General features: G+C 39.4%; 1 protein-coding gene across 2 annotated transcripts in view; it reads left to right on the forward strand.

Moving 5' to 3' along the window:
* LOC117374071 (thymocyte selection-associated high mobility group box protein TOX-like) overlaps window positions 1-21,445 on the forward strand; it is a 194,796-nt gene that overhangs the window by 83,175 nt on the left and 90,176 nt on the right. For both annotated transcript variants that reach the window (XM_033970217.2, XM_033970218.2), the window contains one exon: window positions 3,110-3,169. In XM_033970217.2, the coding sequence (XP_033826108.1) occupies window positions 3,110-3,169 (60 nt within the window). The remainder of the gene's footprint in view (window positions 1-3,109; window positions 3,170-21,445) is intronic.

Here is a 21,445-nt window from a genome sequence, read left to right on the forward strand (position 1 = left end):
GTGTCCATTATCATCTCTTCTTTCTTTCCACTCTTTCTCTCTCTCCTCTCCATCTCTCCCTTCTTTGTCTCTCTCCTCTCTCTTTCTGACCTCTTTCCTCTCAGACTTTCTCTCTTCCTTCACTCTTTCCTCTCAGACTTTCTCTCTTCCTTCACTCTTTCCTCTCAGACTTTCTCTCTTCCTTCACTCTTTCCTCTCAGACTTTCTCTCTTCCTTCACTCTTTTCCCTCACTCTCATTCTCTCTCACCTCCTTTCCTTCTTTCACTCTCTGTCACCTTCTCTCCCGTCCAAAGCTTAAATAAAAAAACAGTTGAATATGTTCCTTTCTGTTCCGTATTGCGTTATGTGTCGTCAAATACTGTCGTTGTGTCCTTGGGCAAGACACTTAACCCGCCTTGTACGAATGTGCGTGTGAATTTCGGAGCGTTTTCTTAATTTAAACCACTTTGCGTGACTAAAAAGTGGAAAAAAAACGCTGTATAAAAATGCAAACGTTCACGAAGTTTTAACATTATGGGCTTTTTACGTTATAGCTGTTTGTATAGTTTTGTTTTATGTCTCGTTTATATCGAGTTGCTGTTCAGATCGTAAGTTCAAACAACACACCCGCGATCCGTTCTGCTTTGAGTCGTCTCCTAGTTCATAAAAAACGCCACAGAATTCTTCAGACGTGAGGAATCCGAGGAGGAACGTCGTGTCGTTTTGATCACGTTACCGTATCCTCGCCTGCCTCTCACGCGCGAACTGCACTCGTCACTTGACATGTTGAGGTTTTTCGACGGGCTTTTTCAATAGCGTTATTATCCGGCCCGATCCCGTATTCCCTGTAAGTTGGCTCTGACAAAGGCTCATTCTTAAAGCCAAGGGCGTTTCATTATACAGCCGCTCTCTCCCGCTCCTCAGTCACCTTGACAGTGGACAGGTTCAGTTACAGAGTGGTTTGTGGAGCCGAATCTCATTTTCACCATAGAAATCACCCATATAAACTCTGAATTGACATGTGAGGCTATAGACCGGGTTTATGGAGTTAGAAGCTATTACAGAACCTGACGAAAATCTGAAAATGCGAAGAGTTACTAGGCCTTTTTATAGTCACCTTTTACGGCGGGATATTTCTGTCTTTTACGTGGCTTAGCTCATTATAAAAGATGCAGTGGAAGCACAAGATGGACGAAGTGGTGACATTTTGAATTCATAAAACTTGTTTAATGCATACCTGGTTATTTCTACCGTGTGGTGAGATAAGAGACCTTCAAGACACGTACGTTATAAAAAAAAAAAATCCTAAAATGCAATGTATTAGGATGCACCGGTCCAGCTTTTCCAGTTTTGATACCGATTTTGGTAGCGATACTTTGCCGATATCAGTCTGAAAACAGCATTTATTTCCTTAAAACTAAAATAAAATAAGACAAAACTGATCCAAATGTGTCGTATAACTGTTTTTCTCTCGCAAGTAACCACAGAACAGCTTTGTTTGAATAAAAACTCAAACATTCTGACACTTTCTGAGCCGACTACAACCAGTAAACGATTTATATGTCCAACCAGGATATCGGCTGAATCGATATTTTAACCGATATTTGCAAGCCGATATCTGAACCAACAGTTTTTTACAGTATCGGCGCCGATATCCACATCTGCCAAAGAATCGTGATGCAGAAAAATTCTCCAACGCGACATTATTGCTGTTATTTAATGCAGTTCTGTAAAGATGCACTGTGTAACTTCTCCGGTGGAAAGTGTGCCAGCTGCTTGTCTCCGTGGTGATGTTATTCCTTTGTTAATGTTCCACAGTGTGACATTAAATTTATCCACGTCTTGTAATGATTTGTACGCGGGTTTTAAATCACGATACAAGGAAATACGTAAATAAAATCAAATATAAAATTAATTTTAAAAGAAGAGTACTGAAGAAATCATGAACAGAACCGTTAACTAATAATAATAATAATAATAATAAGACTGACGAGTTAATTATGTGTAGAATTTGTAATAAAAAAATAAAAATTAAAAAAAGTTAAATAGACTATGTCAGGGTGTCAAACTCAAATCCACTGTGGGCCAAAATTAAAAACTGAGACAAATTCACGGGACAAACTCAATATTTACTGAAAAATGTACTGCACCTGATGTGTAACATTTAACTTTTTCATATAGAAACAAACTTGTGGAACAAACAAAACACAAAATATGGAACAACTCAAGTTTGATATCACAAACATATGATAAAATAAATTTGAAATAAAAGACACATCAGTAGAATTAATTTCTTAAATAAGTCAAATAATTATGTCTCCCTCTCTCTCTCTCTCTGTAGAGATTAATTTGGCCAAAGTGACGATTAGCTTGGTTGCTAATGAGCATCAACAGAAAAGGAGCGGCGCTCTTAGGGGTGTGGTCTTGACTACAGCATATTAGCAAAGCATTCTGGGATTTGTAGTACTAGCGGTGCATGCTCTATATACCAGCGGGACAGCTCTAATGCACATCTGATATGATTTCACTTGGCCAAATATAATTACACCGCGGTCCAGATTTGGCCCCGAGGCCTGAGTTTGACATAGGTGGACCATGTGATACTGCGTGTTGCGTTCAATGTCCTTAGCGATGTAGAAACCCCTGGCTCTCAGTCTGGTGCTCTCACTGGTCTCAATCTGTATAAATAAAGATAGTTAATGAAGAAGTGAAGAAGTTAACGAAATGAAATCCGCTGGACACTTTTACGCCGCGCTCCCTGCTCCGCGCTCCGTTACCGCTAATGCTAAAGTTCACAAGCTGTTAGCACTAGCCTAACCCTGCGCTAACAGTGTCTTGGCTCCCGTCCTCTGTCTTCCTGATTAGACAGCACCGCACACGGCTCTGGGGCTGGATCGGCGCAGACAAACGTTCACACTCAAGTCCACAGGGAAAGCCCGTCTCTCAGCTATGTATCGTCTAATTACCGGCCCCGCTGACGAGCAGTAATTACCCACGCTGCCTTGCTACACCGCGAGGCCTGTAACCGCAGTGACAAAATCATTACCCTCATACTCAAGCATACGACATGGTTTTTTGTGTGTGGTTTTTTTTACTCTATTTTTGACGTTGTTTATTTTGTCTTCGCAGTTTGATGGTGACAACATGTACATGAATGACAATAACCAGGAGTTTCGGTCGCCAAACCAGGTAAGACTTCTCCGCACTGTCCCGTGAAGCCCACACACGCTTGTAATAATAAACACACGAACTGGCAGACGTATTATTAGCCGTAATATCCAAGGTGTCAGCGAAAACTAGTTTATTAGGACGAGATGTCAAGCTAATGCCGGGAAATATTGAATGCTCTGTATATGGGAGAGTGTATTTTCCAGGAAAGCTGCTCATTAGAGAAGGGAGGAGCTGGTTGTAAATGATGGAGTCAAAAGTAAATTTGGAAAAGGCCCCGTTTTAGATTTATGGATGTGGAAAAACATATGGAGAAGAGGTCTGTGCCGACTGCCGCTGTTATTAATTGTTGTGGGTTATTTTGAAATGATGTGTTTGTGTTGGTAATGTGAACATATGGGTTTGTTTAATGCTTAGACGAGCTGTTCTATTTTTAATGCAGCCGAGGGTTATTACATTTACATTCATCTTGACAGTGTAAAAAATGAGTTAGAATATCGTTTTCGGTGTTCTGGAGGTTCACAAATTCACTTTTTTCACTGGATTTATAGAGGTTTATTGACCTTATCCCACTTTTGTCTCTAAAGGCTCCGTAAACAAACTTTCTTTGTGGTTGAACTTCCGGTTTAGTGGGAATTGTATTCGTTTCGATGGAGAATTTGAGAAATGTTTTGGCAAGGCAAGTTTATTTGTACAGCACAATTTGTACACAAGGTAATTCAAAGTGCTTTACAGAATAAAAAAGACATTAAAATAACAATACAACAAATCAAAATGTAAATAATCATAAATAATCATCATAAAATTAACATTAAAGGAAAAAAAAGTGCAGAATAAAACCCTTTCAGTCACATGTACAGATAAACAGAACTGTTTTGAGTCTGGATTTAAACAAAAAGTCGAGGCCTGTCTCACATCTTCAGAAAGATTGTTTCAGGTTTTAGCTGCAGAAAACTGAAATGCTGATTCCCCACGTTTATCCTGGTTTAGTCCTGGTTTAGTCCTGGTTTAGTCCTGGTTTAGTCCTGGTTTAGTCCTGGTTTAGTCCTGGTTTAGTCCTGGTTTAGTCCTGGTTTAGTCCTGGTTTTGTCCTGGTTTAGTCCTGGTTTAGTCCTGGTTTTGTCCTGGTTTAGTTCTGGTTTAGACCTGATTTAGTCCTGGGTTTAGTCCCGGTTTGGTCCCGGTTTAGTACCAGTTTTGACCTGGTTAAGTCCTGGTTTAGTCCTGGTGCAGTCCTGATTTAGTCCCGGTTTAATCCCTTGCTTAGTCTTGGTTTAGCCCTGGTTTAGTCCTGGTTTAGTCCTGGTTTAGTCCTGGTTTAGTCCTGGTTTAGTCCTGGTTTAGTCCTGGTTTAGTCCTGGTTTCACCCTGGTTTAGTCCTGGTTTAGTCCTGGTTTCACCCTGGTTTAGTCCTGGTTTAGTCCTGCTTTAGTCCTGGTTTAGCCCTGGTTTAGTCCTGCTTTAGTCCTGGTTTAGCCCTGGTTTAGTCCTGGTTTAGTCCTGCTTTAGTCCTGGTTCAGTCCTGGTTTAGTCCTCCTCATGTGAGATGGTTCATGTGGCTCATGTGGGAGATGTTCTTTGGTGCTGGTCCATGGAGAGACTTGTTCACACTGAGCTGCTTTAAAGTCTCTGAGCCACAGGAGCCAGAGACCTGAGCCACAGGACACATGTGTGAAGTACTTCCTGGTTCTAGTCCTGACCCGAGCAGCAGTGTTCTGGATGTTCTGGATGTTCTGGATGTTCTGTTCTGTCTTAAGGCTCGTTTGGAGAGTCCAGTGAACAGGACGTTACAGTCGTTTAATCTACTGGAGACAAACACATGGATAAGTCTCTCTCAGTCTGGTTTTGACAGTAAACCTTTGATTTTTACACAGTTTTTATTCGGTAAAAAGCTGCAGATGTTATTGATTTAATGTGGCTGTTAAAGTTCAAGTCTGAGTTTTACAGTTAAAATCTGATATAAACTAGGCTGATTTATGTAAAACGTCATGTGATCAACACGTCAACACTGCCCTGATTCTATGGCGACATTAAAACAACATTTACAGCCCCATGCAAAATAATACAACCCGAATGACGATGGCGGCGGCGGCGGCAGCAACCACGGCGACTTCCAGAATAACGTGAATAATGAAAGACACAAAACTGAGCGTGCGGACAGCTAAGAAAAGCTTTTATGCTTCAGTATTTGGGCTTAGACTATGGAACAGTTTACCAGTGGGATTAAAATAGGTGTAAATATAAAGCCTTTCAAATAGAAAACAAAACAAAAAATTAACAAAAAATATTCTTTATGAGAAATGAAACAGATGGAGATGTTAAGTAACTCAACAGGGTAATGTAACAATATTGTATAATTAAGGTTTAATAGAGGAATTATGTAAGTGAATCATACATATTTTGATCAAATAATGAAAAAAACAATGTATAAAATGTGTGATTTAGCACTGGGGAAAAGGGCAGGAATAAATCAGTTTATACTTTCACTCAGGCCTCTTTAAACATGTATATAATGTATAGACTTACATGTATATAAGGATTATGAATGGTTTTCTTTTGCCTTAAAAAAAAAACAAAAAAAAAAAAAACCCAAAACTTCAGATTATGTTGCTGTCTTTATTTTTATGTCTTGATAATTTTTTTTTTTTATGCATGTCGGAAATAATAATAAACAGATAATTAAAAAAATAATACGAATTTAAATATGAAATAAAAATAAATAAAATAAAATAAATAAAATAAAATAAAATAAATAAAAATAAAATACGATACGATAAAATAAAATAAAATAAAATAAAATAAAATACAATACAATACAATACAATACAATACAATACAATACAATACAATACAATACAATACAATAAAATACAATACAAGTTGTTTTCATGATGCCTGTGTATAATATAACATAATATAAATATTGGTGTTAAATATTCAAATTCTACCTAATCCACCCTCCCACACAGGGCTAAGAGTTACTGTACATTATATTTTAGGTATTTGGATAAATGAAATGTAACTCCATGTGTCAAAAATCATTTCAAATCACTTCTCTGTGTATAGAATATGAATTTCACCTGCCCCATTTGTTTTTTTAGTTAATTTTAAAGCCATATGGGATCATGTTTTTGCACTGGTGTCATGTAAGTGTAAACCTGTGCTAAAGTCTCTCGTGTCGCTCATGGACAGCTCTGACACCACATCACTACATTAGTCTGAGCTGGACGTCATGTCTCCATCACACGGGAGCAGCTGGAGCCAATACAGACCTGCCAGCGCCCGCAGCCATTCTGAGCAAACTCCCGTCCACACACACGACCGTACACATGCGAGCGTTTTGGCGTGAGTCTAACGCAAACATGTCAGCGAGTGTTACGCCGCTGTTTAAACGTAGAGCGGCGGCGTGCGGTCAGGCCAATCAAGGCTTGTCCAATAAAATCTAAAATCGTCGCATGTCAGAAATCAAATTAAATAGTTTTGAAATATATCCAAATAATCCCGTTTTTCCTTCGCTTGTGACTGTTTGAAGCGTGGATGAGGTCGCTGTGTCCTTTAGTACACCCTACTGGCCACTGAGCGGACTGCAGCAACAGCGGTTCTGAACGTCTCATTAAGTTGTGTTGTTGTTCTGTGCCGTGCCACACTCTGCTGGTTCACCTGTTTGACCGATGCACCTGAGTGACCAGTGCACCTATCTGACCAGTGCACCTGTCTCACTAGTACACCTGGTTGACCAGTGCCTCAGTCAGATCAGTGCACCTGTCTAACCACAGTACCTGTCTGACCAGTGCTCCTGTCTCACTAGTACATCTCTCTGACCAGTGCCTCTGTTTGACCAGCTCCCCCCGTCTGACCACAGCACCTGTCTGACCAGTGCCCCCGTCTGACCAGTGCACTGTAGCTGTCAGTATCTCTTCCTGAATGTACATTTTCTGTAGTAAATGCATCACACAGGTGTAGAACTGTCATATGTCACTCATATTGTTTCTACTACTACAACTACTACTACTACTACTACTACTACTACTACTACTACTACTACTACTACTACTACTACTACTACTACTACAACTAATAATAATAATAATAATAATAATAATAATAATAATATAGATAATGATCGTACTGAAAGTCTGCATAATTGAAATGTAGCAGGACGACAAACGTGTGAAGAAACAAACATCCCGCTGACCAGCCCTTTGTTTGTTTGTACAGACGAGGGGTCAAATATATATAAATATTCATCATATTTAGGTCCAGGCTTCTGTATTTTGACTCCAAATGACTCAGTATAGATGCATTTAATATGATAGTAAACATAAATATACTAATTTGAAATGTATTTTGTATAAAAAGTAGCATTATTATTAATTAGTAATTGTTATCGACTAAATCTAAAGTCCTTGCACGCTGCTGGTTTACACCGTTACAAAACCCTTTTTTCCATCAAGCTACAATTATACCAACACGACGACAGGCTCCACGGCGATATTCAAAACAGCTCCGTGCAATTATTTCACTTTTTATGTAACTGAAATCTGATCATTTCAATCAGACAATGAAAAGCTCGAGTCTTTTTTAAACTCGAGGTCCGCAGCCGATCGTCACTCGTCACGAATTCCTGTGGTTCAGAGCAGAGTTCAGACTTGGGAGGAATTAGATTTCTTTTAGTGTTAAATTGCGCCGCATAAACTCTCCGTCTTGTTCGTGTTCGTGAAGTTAATGACGTCTGTGTGATCCAGCGTTCGTGCATTTAGGTTAAAGCAGTGATTCACCAGAACCAAACAGAACTGAAGAAGCTGCTCGTATGAAACGTTTTTTTTTTTTCAGTGAGACCGAAATGATGCCCTCGAAAACGCCCCATTATTATGACAGACTTATTCTCAAAAAGCAGCTACTTCGTGATCTGTTATATAATCCAAAATAAAATGTGTGGTGTTATTTTGTTGAAGTGAAGTTAAACTGGTTTAATTCTGGTCCTGGTTTCGTCCAGTTGCTTCCAGTTGCTTAGGGGCCTCTATCTGTGGAACTTGAGACCCATTTTGTAAAAGGAAACGTCTTTATTTAACATATCTGGGGCTTTAATTTTACATTTTTTGCTTCCTAACCATGTGGCGTTCAAATGGCACTGAGTTATTGGCATGGTAAAATAATTGTCTGAAAACAAAGTGATGATTTCTGTGCAGTTTGAGCGAGGCATGTTTGAAAAAAACTGTGGAGTGTTGTGTTATTTGCAAAGGGTTGGATTGTAATTACATGTGCATTGTTTTTGTATTCACTTTTTTGCTTTTTTGAGATTCTACCGTATTTTCCGGGCTATAAGTCACACTTTTTTTTCACAGTTTGGCCAGGGGTGCGACTTATACTCAGATGTGACTTATATGTGAAATATAAGTCGCATCTGAGTATATAATTTCACATCTTTGTTATTGTGACACTGAAAAAAGCACAAGGGCGCTCTAGGCTTGTGCCCCAGTATCTACTACACCTGTACTGTTGAAAAATTTAAATTTCAACATTACGGTAATTTAAAATACATCTGAGAAGAAGAAGAAGAAGAAAAAGCAAAACTTCCTCTGGAGTTGGTTCAGAAGCAACATGAAGGATGAAGAATTCAATGGATTTAGTGATTTGGAGTGAGATCCAGAGTAAACTTGTAAAATAATAATCCCGTCCAGGTTTGAATTCCTTTTCCAAAATTAGCTTGATTTTTAACTGTTAATATCTTACGTTAACAAACCAGACATGTGTTCAATTCTGTCTATGCTTCATGTAGCTGAATAAATATAAATGTGTTACGTTAGCGTGATGTACTGATATTCAGCCTGTTGTTCTTTATTTTATTATTATTATTATTATTATAACTTACCTTTAAAGATAAAATGTCTGTTCTTGGTCTTGGATTTAGTAAAATAAATTCCCCCCAAAAATGTGACTTATAGTCCAGTCCTTATATATGTTTTTTCTCCATTATTATGCATTTTTTGGCTGGTGCGACTTATACTCCAGAGCGACGTATACTCTACGTAATTTTACGAGCAGGCCACTATTGACCCATTATATCAATAGAAACAAGTGACAAGTGATCTAGAGGAGCATTAGCAAGTCTCTTTAACACAAAGTAGGGACATATCTTAATTCCGTTTAAGCCGAGAGATCCTTTTAACCCAGCGAAAACATCCACAGTGATACATCTCATATCTATAACGCACGGGGGATTAGACCATTAACCCTGCCGTATTAGAGCCTGCATGTGAACTCATTTGGGTGAAGTTTTACTATGAGACGTGTGGAGCGGGATCGTCCCACAGAGGGATAGAGGTACAGCTTGTCGAGGGCGGGGTGAACAGCTACTCTTGGCAGAACCTGTGTTGATCTAGCAGTGAGTGGAGATTGGTGTTTTGATAATGTGGAGAGCCACTTTTGCCAAATTCAAGCTACGATTACTGCAACATTGAGCTGAGCAATTTGGAAAAAATCACAAGTGAGAGCTTTTTAAATAAACTTCGAATGCCATGTATCGTCATGAGCAAACTTATCCAATTTATTAATGCAAGGTCTGAACTCGGAGCAGGTCAGTTCCAAGGAAATATGACTGGTTCCGAGTTTTTTAGTAGTAGATTTTGGTGTAGAGACCAAAAATTGTGTCTTTGTTATATTGTTTAATTAAGTCAGGAGTGTCCAAACTATGGCCCAGGGGCAAAATCCGGCCCTCAGACCAAGTTTTTTTGGCCCTCTTCCTGCTGAATTGACCCAAATGCTGATAGGTTTGACTTTTTTACAGCAAAAGTAAGTATTTCTACTCCTATAACCTCAAAAACATCATAATGCATTGTGATAAACCTTATTAAAGATACAATGGCTCTATCAAAACTGCAAAAGACGTCCATCTGATCGACTTGTTGTATCGCCCGTCGGTCTGTGGCTCTCCGCTTGGAATATGTTTCAATTTCCTTGTTAAAAACGTTTGTACGCCCTTGAATTAAATCATTCATTAATATTTGTGTAATTGACCTTGTTTTACCAGCCAGTTCCTTCTACACTAAAGTCGCATAATATTCAGAACAATATGTAACTTCTTCTGGTGCTTCAATGGTCTTTTACGTTGTTTTGTTCCCGTTTTATGTGTTTGTTTTGACGAGGATGGCCCGTGCGTCTCTGTGATTGGTTAACCCGCCTGTCAATCATACCCTCTGAAATCGGGGAGTCTTTTTTTGAGTCTTTTTTTTGCCAAAAGCGTGTCGTTCTGACTGGACAGGTAATACTTGAGATTCAGAGTTGTTTTAAACTACTAAACAAACATAGAATCACATTTTTTTATTTTTTTTTAATAGTAAAGCCAGGCATTTGTATGTTAGCTATAGTCTAATTTTGGTGAATGTCTCTCCTCACTCTCCACCTCAATTTCACATAATACTTTCCTGCCCAATTACATCTATAGACCAGCAGCATTGAAATACGTCATTTGACTTTATCTCTATACATTTTTATGACCAATAATCGCTGACATTTCTTAGATAACACACAGTAATGATCTGATATTTTGTCTTTAGTTCAGAGTCGACACCTTTCGTCCTTCATGTGACTGTTTACGTGTTGTTGCTATGACGACGAGTTGATGTAAAGGTTCCATTCATTCGTTACTGGTCTGTTTTGGAGACTGGCTGTTGTTTTGCTCGTGTTTTGGCGTCGGTTACGGTCTACGGTGGCCCTTCTGGTCAGAAAATAAACAACCAGAAGAAATTTGGTGTGTTTCCTTCCACCAGAACCATAGACTGTATACAGAAGCGTGACTAAGTGATCGTGACGTCACCCACAGCGTTCAGCTCCAGTCAAATGAAGCTACTCGAGGCTAGCAGTTATAGCGGCGAATTTAGAGCAGAGTTTCATATTTGGAGTCCCGACCACGAGTATGATAGCAACCAAAGAGCCAATCTGGAGCGAGGCTGTTGAAGGTAACGCAACGCTGGTTAGCAACGCTGTCAATCAAACCTGTTTCTAACGCTAGCGGGAGTGACCTCGGGGAAAGAAGGCGCCTGATTTGTCTGTTATTAATGTTCATATCTTGATTTACAGACACAAAAGTGAAATAAAAACACCAGGATCATGTAGAGCGGGTTAATACGAACATTTTAAGACCAAAATGACAAGTCTGACAGCAGCAGTAATTGGGCACTTAACAACGCTGTCAATCAAACCTGTTGCTAACGCTAGCGGGAGTGACTTCAGGGAAAGAAGGCGCCTGATTCGTCTGTTATTGATGTTCATATATTGATTTACGGACATAATAGTGAAATAAAAGCCCGAGGATCATGTAGAGCGGGTTAATACGAACATTTTAAGACCAAAACGACGAGTCTGACAGCAGCAGTTTTTCAATGTAAAGTGAATTAAAGCCAGAGTGAATGAAGCCGGAAGCGCGTTTATGCTCACTTCCTATTTGGAACATAGCAGCTAGCAGGTTAGCTATGTCCATTTATATATACAGTTTACGTTCAGGATGCTACATTACTTTCCTGCCCGATTAAAACTACAGGCCAACAGAATGGAAACATGTGATTTATCTTTTATCCGCGTACGTTTCTGTTACTCGTGATAATATCTGACATTTCTTTGAGAGCATATGTCGACAGATCAGCGGAGGACCTGCTGAATCACACTAAGACACTTCCAACACTGTTCACACTTAATACTTGTAACTCTGCACATCTCGGGGAACGATCATTCCTATATATCTGAACAGCGTGAACTATCTCAGGCTTTCAACCTATAAATACTTTGGCTCCCGCGCAGCACATGCTCTTAATGCGTCATGTAAAATTCATCAGGCTGACCACACGTGACTGCCGCTCTGGCCTCATCATATGCAGAGGTTTGTACATGCTCTATATATTTGAAGTCAGATTAGAGAAATCAGAGGTTAAAACCCGGCTAATTTTCTGCACACGTTTGAGATTTGGTCTTATGAATATGCAGAGCAGGCTTAATGTATTCAGTGTATGGAAAATATTGAGCGAAATTCTAACACAATTTAACTTCTCCAGCTGTGTTTACAAGAGAGCGAGATGAGAGAGGCAGAGCAACAGGGACATGCCAGCTCCTGCATAAATTTAACAGGAGAAAATAGTGTTTTATTAAGAGCGCGCTGAGCAACAAAAATCTGCCCAAACCAAACTCGGACCAGTATATAAAATAAAAGCATTTTAAATAGACTGAGTTATGAATTAATAGCTACTCACCTGCGTTTCAAAGCTTAATGATTGAGCGTTGTTTATTTTATTTTATTTAGACTGCAACGTATTGTGAAAGATGATAATCAGAACATAAAAGCACGAATAGAAGTGGGTTTGGAAAAGTGTCTAAGATCCATAGTTAATAATACTAAAAACAAAATAAAAATAAAATAATAACAATAAATATAATAATAATAATAATAATAATAATAATAATAATAATAATAATAATAATAATAATAATAATAATATGGCACTACATAGATTAAAATGACAAAAAAATGCATTTAAAATCTTTTTTCAGTGATATAAACAAAGTTATTTTTTTAAGTTGTTGGTGTCTATTATAAATTAAAGCTCCAATATTACGCAAAACTGACTCTTGTGAGCTTTAAACCATGTTCTAATGCTCTTACCTCCTCAAAAACAGACCTGGAGTTGTGTTTTGTTTCATTCACACATGTTTGAGTAATCCTGGATGATTTGTTCAAAGCTCAAAATGCTCGGTTCCACCTTGTGATGTCATGTGGTGGTAGTTTTCAAGATAAAAGCCGCCTAACTTTCACCTTTCGTTCAGTAGAGATCGGCAATTCCGGGGCTGAAATTATCCAAATAATTGTAGTGAAGGTGTGTGGGGTTTAAAAACACAACGGAGCACTTCCTGTATTACCACATGATGACATCACAAGGGGGAACTCAGTCTAAATATGCAGGGTTAAACATGTGCGAATGAAACAAAACACAACCCCAGGTCTGTTTGTGATGAGGAATTTACGTCATAACATAGATAGGAATAGAAAATAGCCTAATATCGGCATTTTAAGTTGCATAAAAAACTTCTAATCGGTTATTTTCTACGGATTTACCTGGACAGCTAATTTCAAGTATCCAGAGTCGCTTACATTTCTTAAACCGTTTGTGGGCAGAGGGATCAGCTAAAGGCAGAATTTTAACATTTCAATATAAAGATTGACACAGGCATTTCATAAAAACTGCCCTGAAAACCTCACTTTTTATTAGTCCATTTACAGATGTACAATATTCTTTTTACAACACCCAGAGCCATCATAAAACACCACGTACAAGCTGGATTCAGCCGTAGCTTCGGGTCCGCGTTGATGGCGTGGATCGGTGTAAAAGGTCCGCGTATCTGAACAGAAGGCTCTTTGTTTGAGCGTCTGAGGTCTTCCACCGAGGGAGCTCGCGGCCGGCAGATTACATTACACATAACATCTCTGCGCTTTTTAAAGGAGAAAACCGCTAATCAGAAGCAGCTTTAAAGGGGCATTTGACCAATCTGCCCATTTCAAACAACAGCCGTTTCAAGGCTCGGAGTACCGCACGGTTACTGTATTAAACATTCGCAGTGAGAGACGTTTGAAGGCTTGTGTATCTGAAGAGGTTTTGGCCTCGGTGCAAACATGTGGGTGGATATTTTGTTGATCAGCGTCAATTCATCTGCCCACACTTTACAGGTTATTTTCGGGATTAGAAATGAACCATCGCAATGTCCCAAATTATGAAGTTCGAAGAGATAGATAGTAAGTTTTAAGCCCGCCGCACACTACAGGGTAATTTTCCTGATTTAGAATCCGATTTGCTGTCCCCCGACTTTGGATTTTTAAGTGTGGTGAGCGACCTCAGGTAAAGAAAGTTCCTGATTTGTCTGTTATTAATGTTTATATCTTGAGTTACAGACACAATAGCGGAATAAAAACACCAGGATCATGTAGAGCGGGTTAATACGAACATTTTAAGACCAAAATTACACGTCTGAGAGCAGCAGTTATGGAGAGAAGGGCAACAGTTTTTCAATAGAAAGTGAATTGGAGCCAGAGTTGATAAAGCCGGAAGCACACCCAGTGAAAATAATGTAATTCTCCATACTCCATACTCTCTTCAAACGTGTTTATTATCAAATGATGGATCTCAAAACGAGCTAGAGCTGTCAACTCTTAGACCTCGGACCTCAGGATTCAGTCCCGCTTCTCTCAAACTCATAACATGACAACTAATTCTGGCTTTTTGAACACAGAACACCCAGAGTAAACATCCCAAGTGCCCCCTCCTGACACAACAGGAATAGAACAAGAACAATACAATTACAGAGCTATTACAATAATATAAAAACCACTTTATTACTCACCTTTGGCAAAGTTAAACTGCAGCATCTCATCCATATTATCCAGAGAATGTGTCCTGCAAAGTAATGACACTCAGTCCACAAAACAGTGATATTATCCAGTTTGAATCGTTGTTTAAAAGGTAAAAACGCAAGAGTAGTACCTCACTTGTGCCTACATCCTCACAGCGAAGATCAGGGTGAAGCTGCTGCAGATTAACGATACGATGACTCTTCTTCCTGTGTCATTTATCTCCAGCCTTCTGTGCATTACGAGCATTTATCTGAACTACTTTAGCACCTCAAAGTGAGTCGTTTTGCTGTAGAGGAAACAGCTGACACGAGGTGCGCTCACAACTTTTAGCTTGCGGTGTGCGGTCTCTTCGCTGCCATCCCGCTGTAGTTTTTGCACTCTTGGATTTAAAATCTCATCCGATTCTCTTCGTGTCTGAGGTCTGCGCTTTTTGTCACATGTTTAAGAATTCTGCAGTGTGTAGCGGGCTTTAGGGTGCGTTCTTTCCTGCTTTGGTCCTTGTCTAGTCCTGTTATAAAGTTGGTTTGGCCCTGTTAGAGTCCAGATTGAATTCAGGGCTTAGTCCCAGTTTTGTGGTGTTTGTGTAAGTATAATGATGTCGCTTTGCTTTAAACACTAAAAAGATGTGATAAGCTTGCACAAAATGACTTATTGTTCAGTGAATTATTATGTAAATAGTCCGATTTGTGGTTGACATTTTGGTGGCCAGGAGAAGAATTACAAAACTTAATTGAAACTGCATTTTCGTGCGTAAGGCAAACAGTTTGAGTCAAATATTCAATTTTATGTGTCTAGACTGTATAAAGAAGTGGACTAATTGAGTGTGACGTCCGCTGTAGTGTTCGGCTCAAGTCAAATGAAGCTCGAGGCTAGCAGTTATAGCGGCGAATTTGGAGCTGAGTTCCATATTTGGAAATCCAACCACGAGTATCATAGCAACCAAAGAGCCAATCTGGAGCGAGGCTGTTGAACGTAACGCCTCTTACCGCCTGCACCACTGGTTTAATAGCACGCAGGCTCTTAGCAACGCCGTCAATCAAACCTGTTGCTAACGCTAACGGAAATGACCTCAAAGAAAGAAGGCTCTTGATTTGTCTCTTATTCATGTTCATATCTTGATTAACGGACACAATAGTGAAATAAAAACTCCAGGATCATGTACAGAGGGTTTATACGAACATTTTAAGACCAAAATGACAAGTCTGACAGCAGCAGATACAGAGAGAGGGGCGACAGTTTTCTAATGTAAAGCAAACTGGAGCCAATGGAGCTGGAAGCACACCCATGATCACTTCCTATTTGGAACGCGGCGGCTAGCAGGTTAGCTATGTCCTTTTATACACAGTCTATGGTCTGAATCCTAGTACACAACATTGATCTTGGTCAGTTTGTGTGTAACCAGCTCATTTGAAGTACCACATATTATTTAATGAATGACTGATACGTTGATTGTTAGTGATTGTGTTTTGTTTGTGATCACATGACCAGAGTAATGCGCACTGATTGGAGGAGAGGTTTTCTGGTCTTGTCCCTGATTTTGCTGCAGGTGTCTTGCTGTGACCAAGTGTCTGTATTGATCTGTCCAACTGTGTGATGAGAATAGAAACATGTCTTGTTTTTACCAGCTTTCAGCACAGAGTCAAGATGTTTACTTTGGTCTGTCTCGCTCTTGATGAAGTAACTGGGAAGAATACTTTGAAAATGTATGTAGTTACAGAATACAGTTACTCCAGTTAGTACTCAGAACACATATTTTTGATACAGTTGTCCCTCACTGTAACACGGTTCACCCTTTGTTGTTTTGCTGTTTCGCAGATTTTTTGGCACAATTTTGAATGTTTTTTTTACAGCATCTGATCGAGTATCGTGTCCTGCGTCCTGATTGGCTGTTGGACTGTAGACCATTGTCCATCAGTCTCCTCCGTGCCGTGTCTCCTGTACAGTACAGAATGTGTTCAGACAAATTTACATAAACGTTGGATCTCAGTGTGACTCTTAAGTGCTGTACGTTTGCAATTTGTTTTCTCCCCGACAAAACCCACAATGTCGATGAAACGTTCTGCACCGACAAAGACGCCTACGAAGGTTTGAACTTTGAGAGAGTTTAAACGAGAGAGAAATGTGAGAAAATGTTAACGTCTGTGTGAGAAAAGTGTATAAAGTGTGTGGTGAGGGGTTTTACAGCAAAAAACATATAGAATACTTGTAAAAAAAATTGCAGATTTTGCCTATTGCGGATTATTTTTAGAACGTAACGAGGGACCACTGTACACATATTTAGCTACATCCCAGCACTGCTCGCATTTTACCTCCCTTTACCCATACGCATTCATTTCTACAGTAAAATTAATGCCATATGCCGTAACTTCATTCTACATTTTAAGAATAGCGGGGCATGACGTTATCCGTGACGACCGTCCCTATTAATAATGAACTCGCGATGCATTATTCAAACAGAGCTTTTAGTCTTTAACTTTACTCATGTTTGCACGTTGTTAACATTTCTTGCTTTCTTGGCTTTTCAATAACCCATTTATAGAGTTTCAGTAAATCTGTAATCATTCACTCAAGATGGTTCAGTCACCGCGAGTCAGAAGAAATAAACACGAGATAATCTACAGACTATACAACCTGACAACCGCTTTGGAAACTTGAGTTACATGTGTAAACGTGTGCGTGCCAGGCCACATCATGATTTCCAACGTGTTTTAGATGTTTTGATTTAAAGATGGCTGTAGATCTGTTGGTAGAGCGTTTGTCCACTGATCTGAAGGTTGGCGGTTTGAATCCCGCTCTTGACGTAAACATAAAAAGGTGAGATTCATCGCCGCACAGGTTGGCGATGCGATTCCAGCTCCTACAAATGAATACTGCTGTTGTTTCCTTGGGCAAGACACTTAAAACGCCTCACCTTAAATGTCAGTGTACGTAATAAAACTGCACATGAACGCGTGGAAAATTTACATACCACTTTGGACTGCAAGTAAGTAAATTGGTGAACCGAAAACTTTATATTTTTACATTTTTTAGTTGTTTTTTAAATAGTGCTCTGTCAGGTAAGACTTCACATTAGCGTAAAAGGCTGAACCGTAAAACAGGAAGTAGTTTTCACGACCTTAAACTAGACTTATGATAAACTAAACATTTACAATATTGTTCCAAGTGAAAAATTAGCACCTTTATGGTCTTATAAATGAAGGGGAAATTAAATATGACATGTAGAAAAAAGAAAACGAGTTAAGTAAATTTTCTTGCAGGTATTACAAACACAACAGTGCCATCTAGTCGACAAGCGAGTGAACTGTAACGTGTTTAATCAACCGTTACATAACACATACGTAAATGCGGACTTGAAGCACAGACAGAACTGAACATGTGTCTGGTTTGTTAACCCAAGATACTGACAGTATATCAGATAAATAAAGCGGAAAAAACAAGCAACAAGTTTACTCTGGATCTCACTCCAAATCACTAAATCCAGGCATACCCAAAGTCCGGCTTGGGGGCCAATTGCGGCCCGTGTACAAATTTCCACTGGCCCGCAGCCTCTGGAATAAAAATAATTACGTGTGGCCCGTTGCACTGTTGACCAATGTAAAATACACATTTACAAGCGATATTATATTTCACCGAGGATGGCAGCAGATCCGGGCCGTGCTCCGAGGTCGCGCTCTCGCTGAATTTTAACGGCAATCGGATCAAGACAGGTTTAAAGAAATTCAAACATTTGCTAAGAAAATGCTGAGTTTGTTTAGTTCTCGGTTATGAACTTTAAAAAGAAGCGAAGACCAGGCCGATTTACTACAGTCCAGACTCAGTTTCGGTCCAGTCTCAGTTTGTTTGGTGAATAAATTTGAAAATCTCAGTGAATTAATTTTATTGTGATAATCAAAACCACAGATTAAATGTTCACTTTTTCATATTTATAATCTGTGTTTAATTCATTTTGTTTTGAAAGGTAAAAGCCAGTTGCAATAAAAAGTAAAAAAAATAATTAAATAGTTCATGTGCATTTAATATTAATGGTTCAGAGAATGATCAGGGTGAATGTTCGGCCCCCGCAGCTTTTCACCTCAACAAATCTGGTCCTCATTGCAAAAAGTTTGGACACCCCTGACTAAATCCATTGAATTCTTCATCCTTGGTGTCTCCGCCTGCTCCGGAAGTAGATGGCGGTCATACTGGTACACATCGCATCTGAGTATAAGTCGCACCTCCGGACAAAGTATAAAAAAAAGTGCAACTTATAGTCTGGAAAATACGGTATATATAAAAATCATAGCGTCGCATAAACAGAGAACAAGAGCTATAACAGAATAATAGAACTGTGTGCTGTCAGTGGCACATTGACTTAAATACACACTATGTAACTTTTATAGCAGAGGGCCTACTTGTCACCTACTTGTCTCCACGGCGATGGGCTGTGTCCGAATGTCCACTCCAGTCCCTCATTCACTCCACAGTCCTGCACTTTTCAGCGGACTCTTTAGAGCCTCATTCACAGAGATTCGTTCTCACGGCTCACTACATACGGCTCACGTGTCTCTGGCAAAAATGTCCAAACGCTAAACTCTGATAAAACCGTCATAAATGATGCTCAAATCCGACTGGCACAAAAGTATTTATGGACTAATAATATTCATACAAGTTGGATCTCATGCAAGTGGATTGGATTACTCAGCTTTTTGTCTGCGATGTGGAAATTATGTGATAAACCAGCGCTTCTGTTTGCTTCATTCGTCATGTTGTGTCCTGTTACGACTCTTGCAATGCATTATGGTCCATTTTGACAGATTTAGTGACCACCGATGCTCACTACTTTTCAAGGTGCATTGCGGGACATTTTGATTGCACTTCTTTTTTTACTCACTGTACATTTGGATCACTAAAAATGGAGCAACTACATAGTGCCCCCGTAAGGAATAGTGCCGCCTTTGCCCAGAATATTCCACACTATTCTGGCATCTTCACGGAAACAAGCAGTTGACGCCTACAAGCCAGGTTACAGGTCAGGTTTGCGGACAGCTGACTTCACACACACAGTAAAAATGTGTGTTTTAAAGTATTTGCAAGCAATAAAACACAATTGAATAAATGCAAGACAGCTACGTTTAATGCTATTTTGCGGAATACAGTGGTCCCTCGTTTATTGCGGGGGTTACGTTCTAAAAATAACCCACAATATGTGAAATCTGCGAAGTATCAGCTTTATTTTTTACAATTATTATATGTTTTTTTGCTGTAAAACCCCTCACCACACACTTTATACACTTTTCCCACACAGGGATTAACATTTTCTCACATTTCTCTCTCGTTTAAACTCTCTCAAAGTTCAAACCTTCGTAGGCGTCTTTGTCGGTGCAGAACGTTTCATCGACAATGTGGGTTTTGTCGGGGAGAAAACAAATTGCAAACGTACAGCACTTCAGAGTCACACTGCGATCCAACGTTTATGTAAATTTGTCTGAACACATTCTGTACTGAACAGGAGACACGGCACGGAGGAGACTGATGGACAATGGTCTACGGTCCAACAGCCAATCAGGACGCAGAACACAACGCATGTTCATACGATGTAAAAAACCATTTAAAATTGCGATAAAATATCCACGAAACTGCGAAAGGTGAACTGCAGTATAGCGAGGGACCACTGTATCCCAGTCGAGCAAGTGCCGTACCCACCAAAAGCGTTCTGTAGTTCAACTTTAACCATTTCCATATATTGAGAACAGAGCAGTACTTCATCTAACTTAACCACAGCTACAGTAACAACATTATAATACACAAAGAAAGACTCGCTGTTGTAGTAGTTGAGCCAGTACCAGTGGCCGTAGCCTCCGTCTCTATTCTCCTCTGTTTGAGTAACACCTAAGAACGCGCTGGTACCACATATACACTTAAACAATGACTAAGAGCTCGCAATATACCCCCAACACAGCCAACCCGCCAACCTCCCCCTCCCCAGCCATTCAAAACGCAACAAGAAAACATACATAGACTCTCGGAAAACAGGAATATATTTAAAAAACTGAAAATTATAGGTCTGAAAACGCCAACACACATCTCTGACTTTTTGAGGTGGAGCCCTTGGCAAGGTCGAATGAATGAAGTCTGATATTATACAGTGCTGTGTGTATTTAAAATTCAACAGTATTTCTGCATGAGGGGAATGGTTAGAGTCAGCGCCCCAGATAGAGAAACAATGCTGGAGCGACATCTGAGGAATATCCACACCCGGAACGCAAACCGACGCTCGACCCACTTTCAAGGAATTTCACTGTGTAATTCCACAAATCCGCTCTGTTTGGAATAATAACATTTAACTGCCAGGTAAAATGGAAAGTGGGCATAAAGTGGGCACGCGGAGCTTACATCCAACAAGGAATGTGTAATGTAATAAGGGCAAGAGGTAGAAAGGCAAACATCATCGACCCAACAAAGAAAACGCGGTTGTTTCTGATGTAGAGCAGATATAGATATTACTTTATGTCGTTAACGAAATTAAATATATATTTCTTCATGGCCAGTGTTTAGTTTTTGATGGAATAAGATGATTTAGACGTCGTACTTGGCTTAGAAAGTCTCACAATGTTTGAAGTTGTATCTTTTCTGTAGTTATTTGAGGGCTAAATAACATCTACATAACACATTTGGATCATTTTTTTGTCTTAGCGTATTTTCCGGACTATACGTCGCTCCGGATTTTACGTCACACCGGCGAAAAAATGCGTAATAATGAAGAAAAAAACATATATAAGTCGCACTGGACTATAAGTCGCGTTTTTGGGGGAAATTTATTTTACAAAATCCAAGACCAAGAACAGACATTTTATCTTTAAAGGTGAGTTATAATGATCATAACAATAAAAATAGAGAACAACAGGCTAAATAGCAGGACAACACGC

This window comes from Periophthalmus magnuspinnatus, chromosome 7 (genome assembly GCF_009829125.3).
Source record: "Periophthalmus magnuspinnatus isolate fPerMag1 chromosome 7, fPerMag1.2.pri, whole genome shotgun sequence".
Classification (NCBI taxonomy): Eukaryota; Metazoa; Chordata; class Actinopteri; order Gobiiformes; family Gobiidae; genus Periophthalmus; species Periophthalmus magnuspinnatus.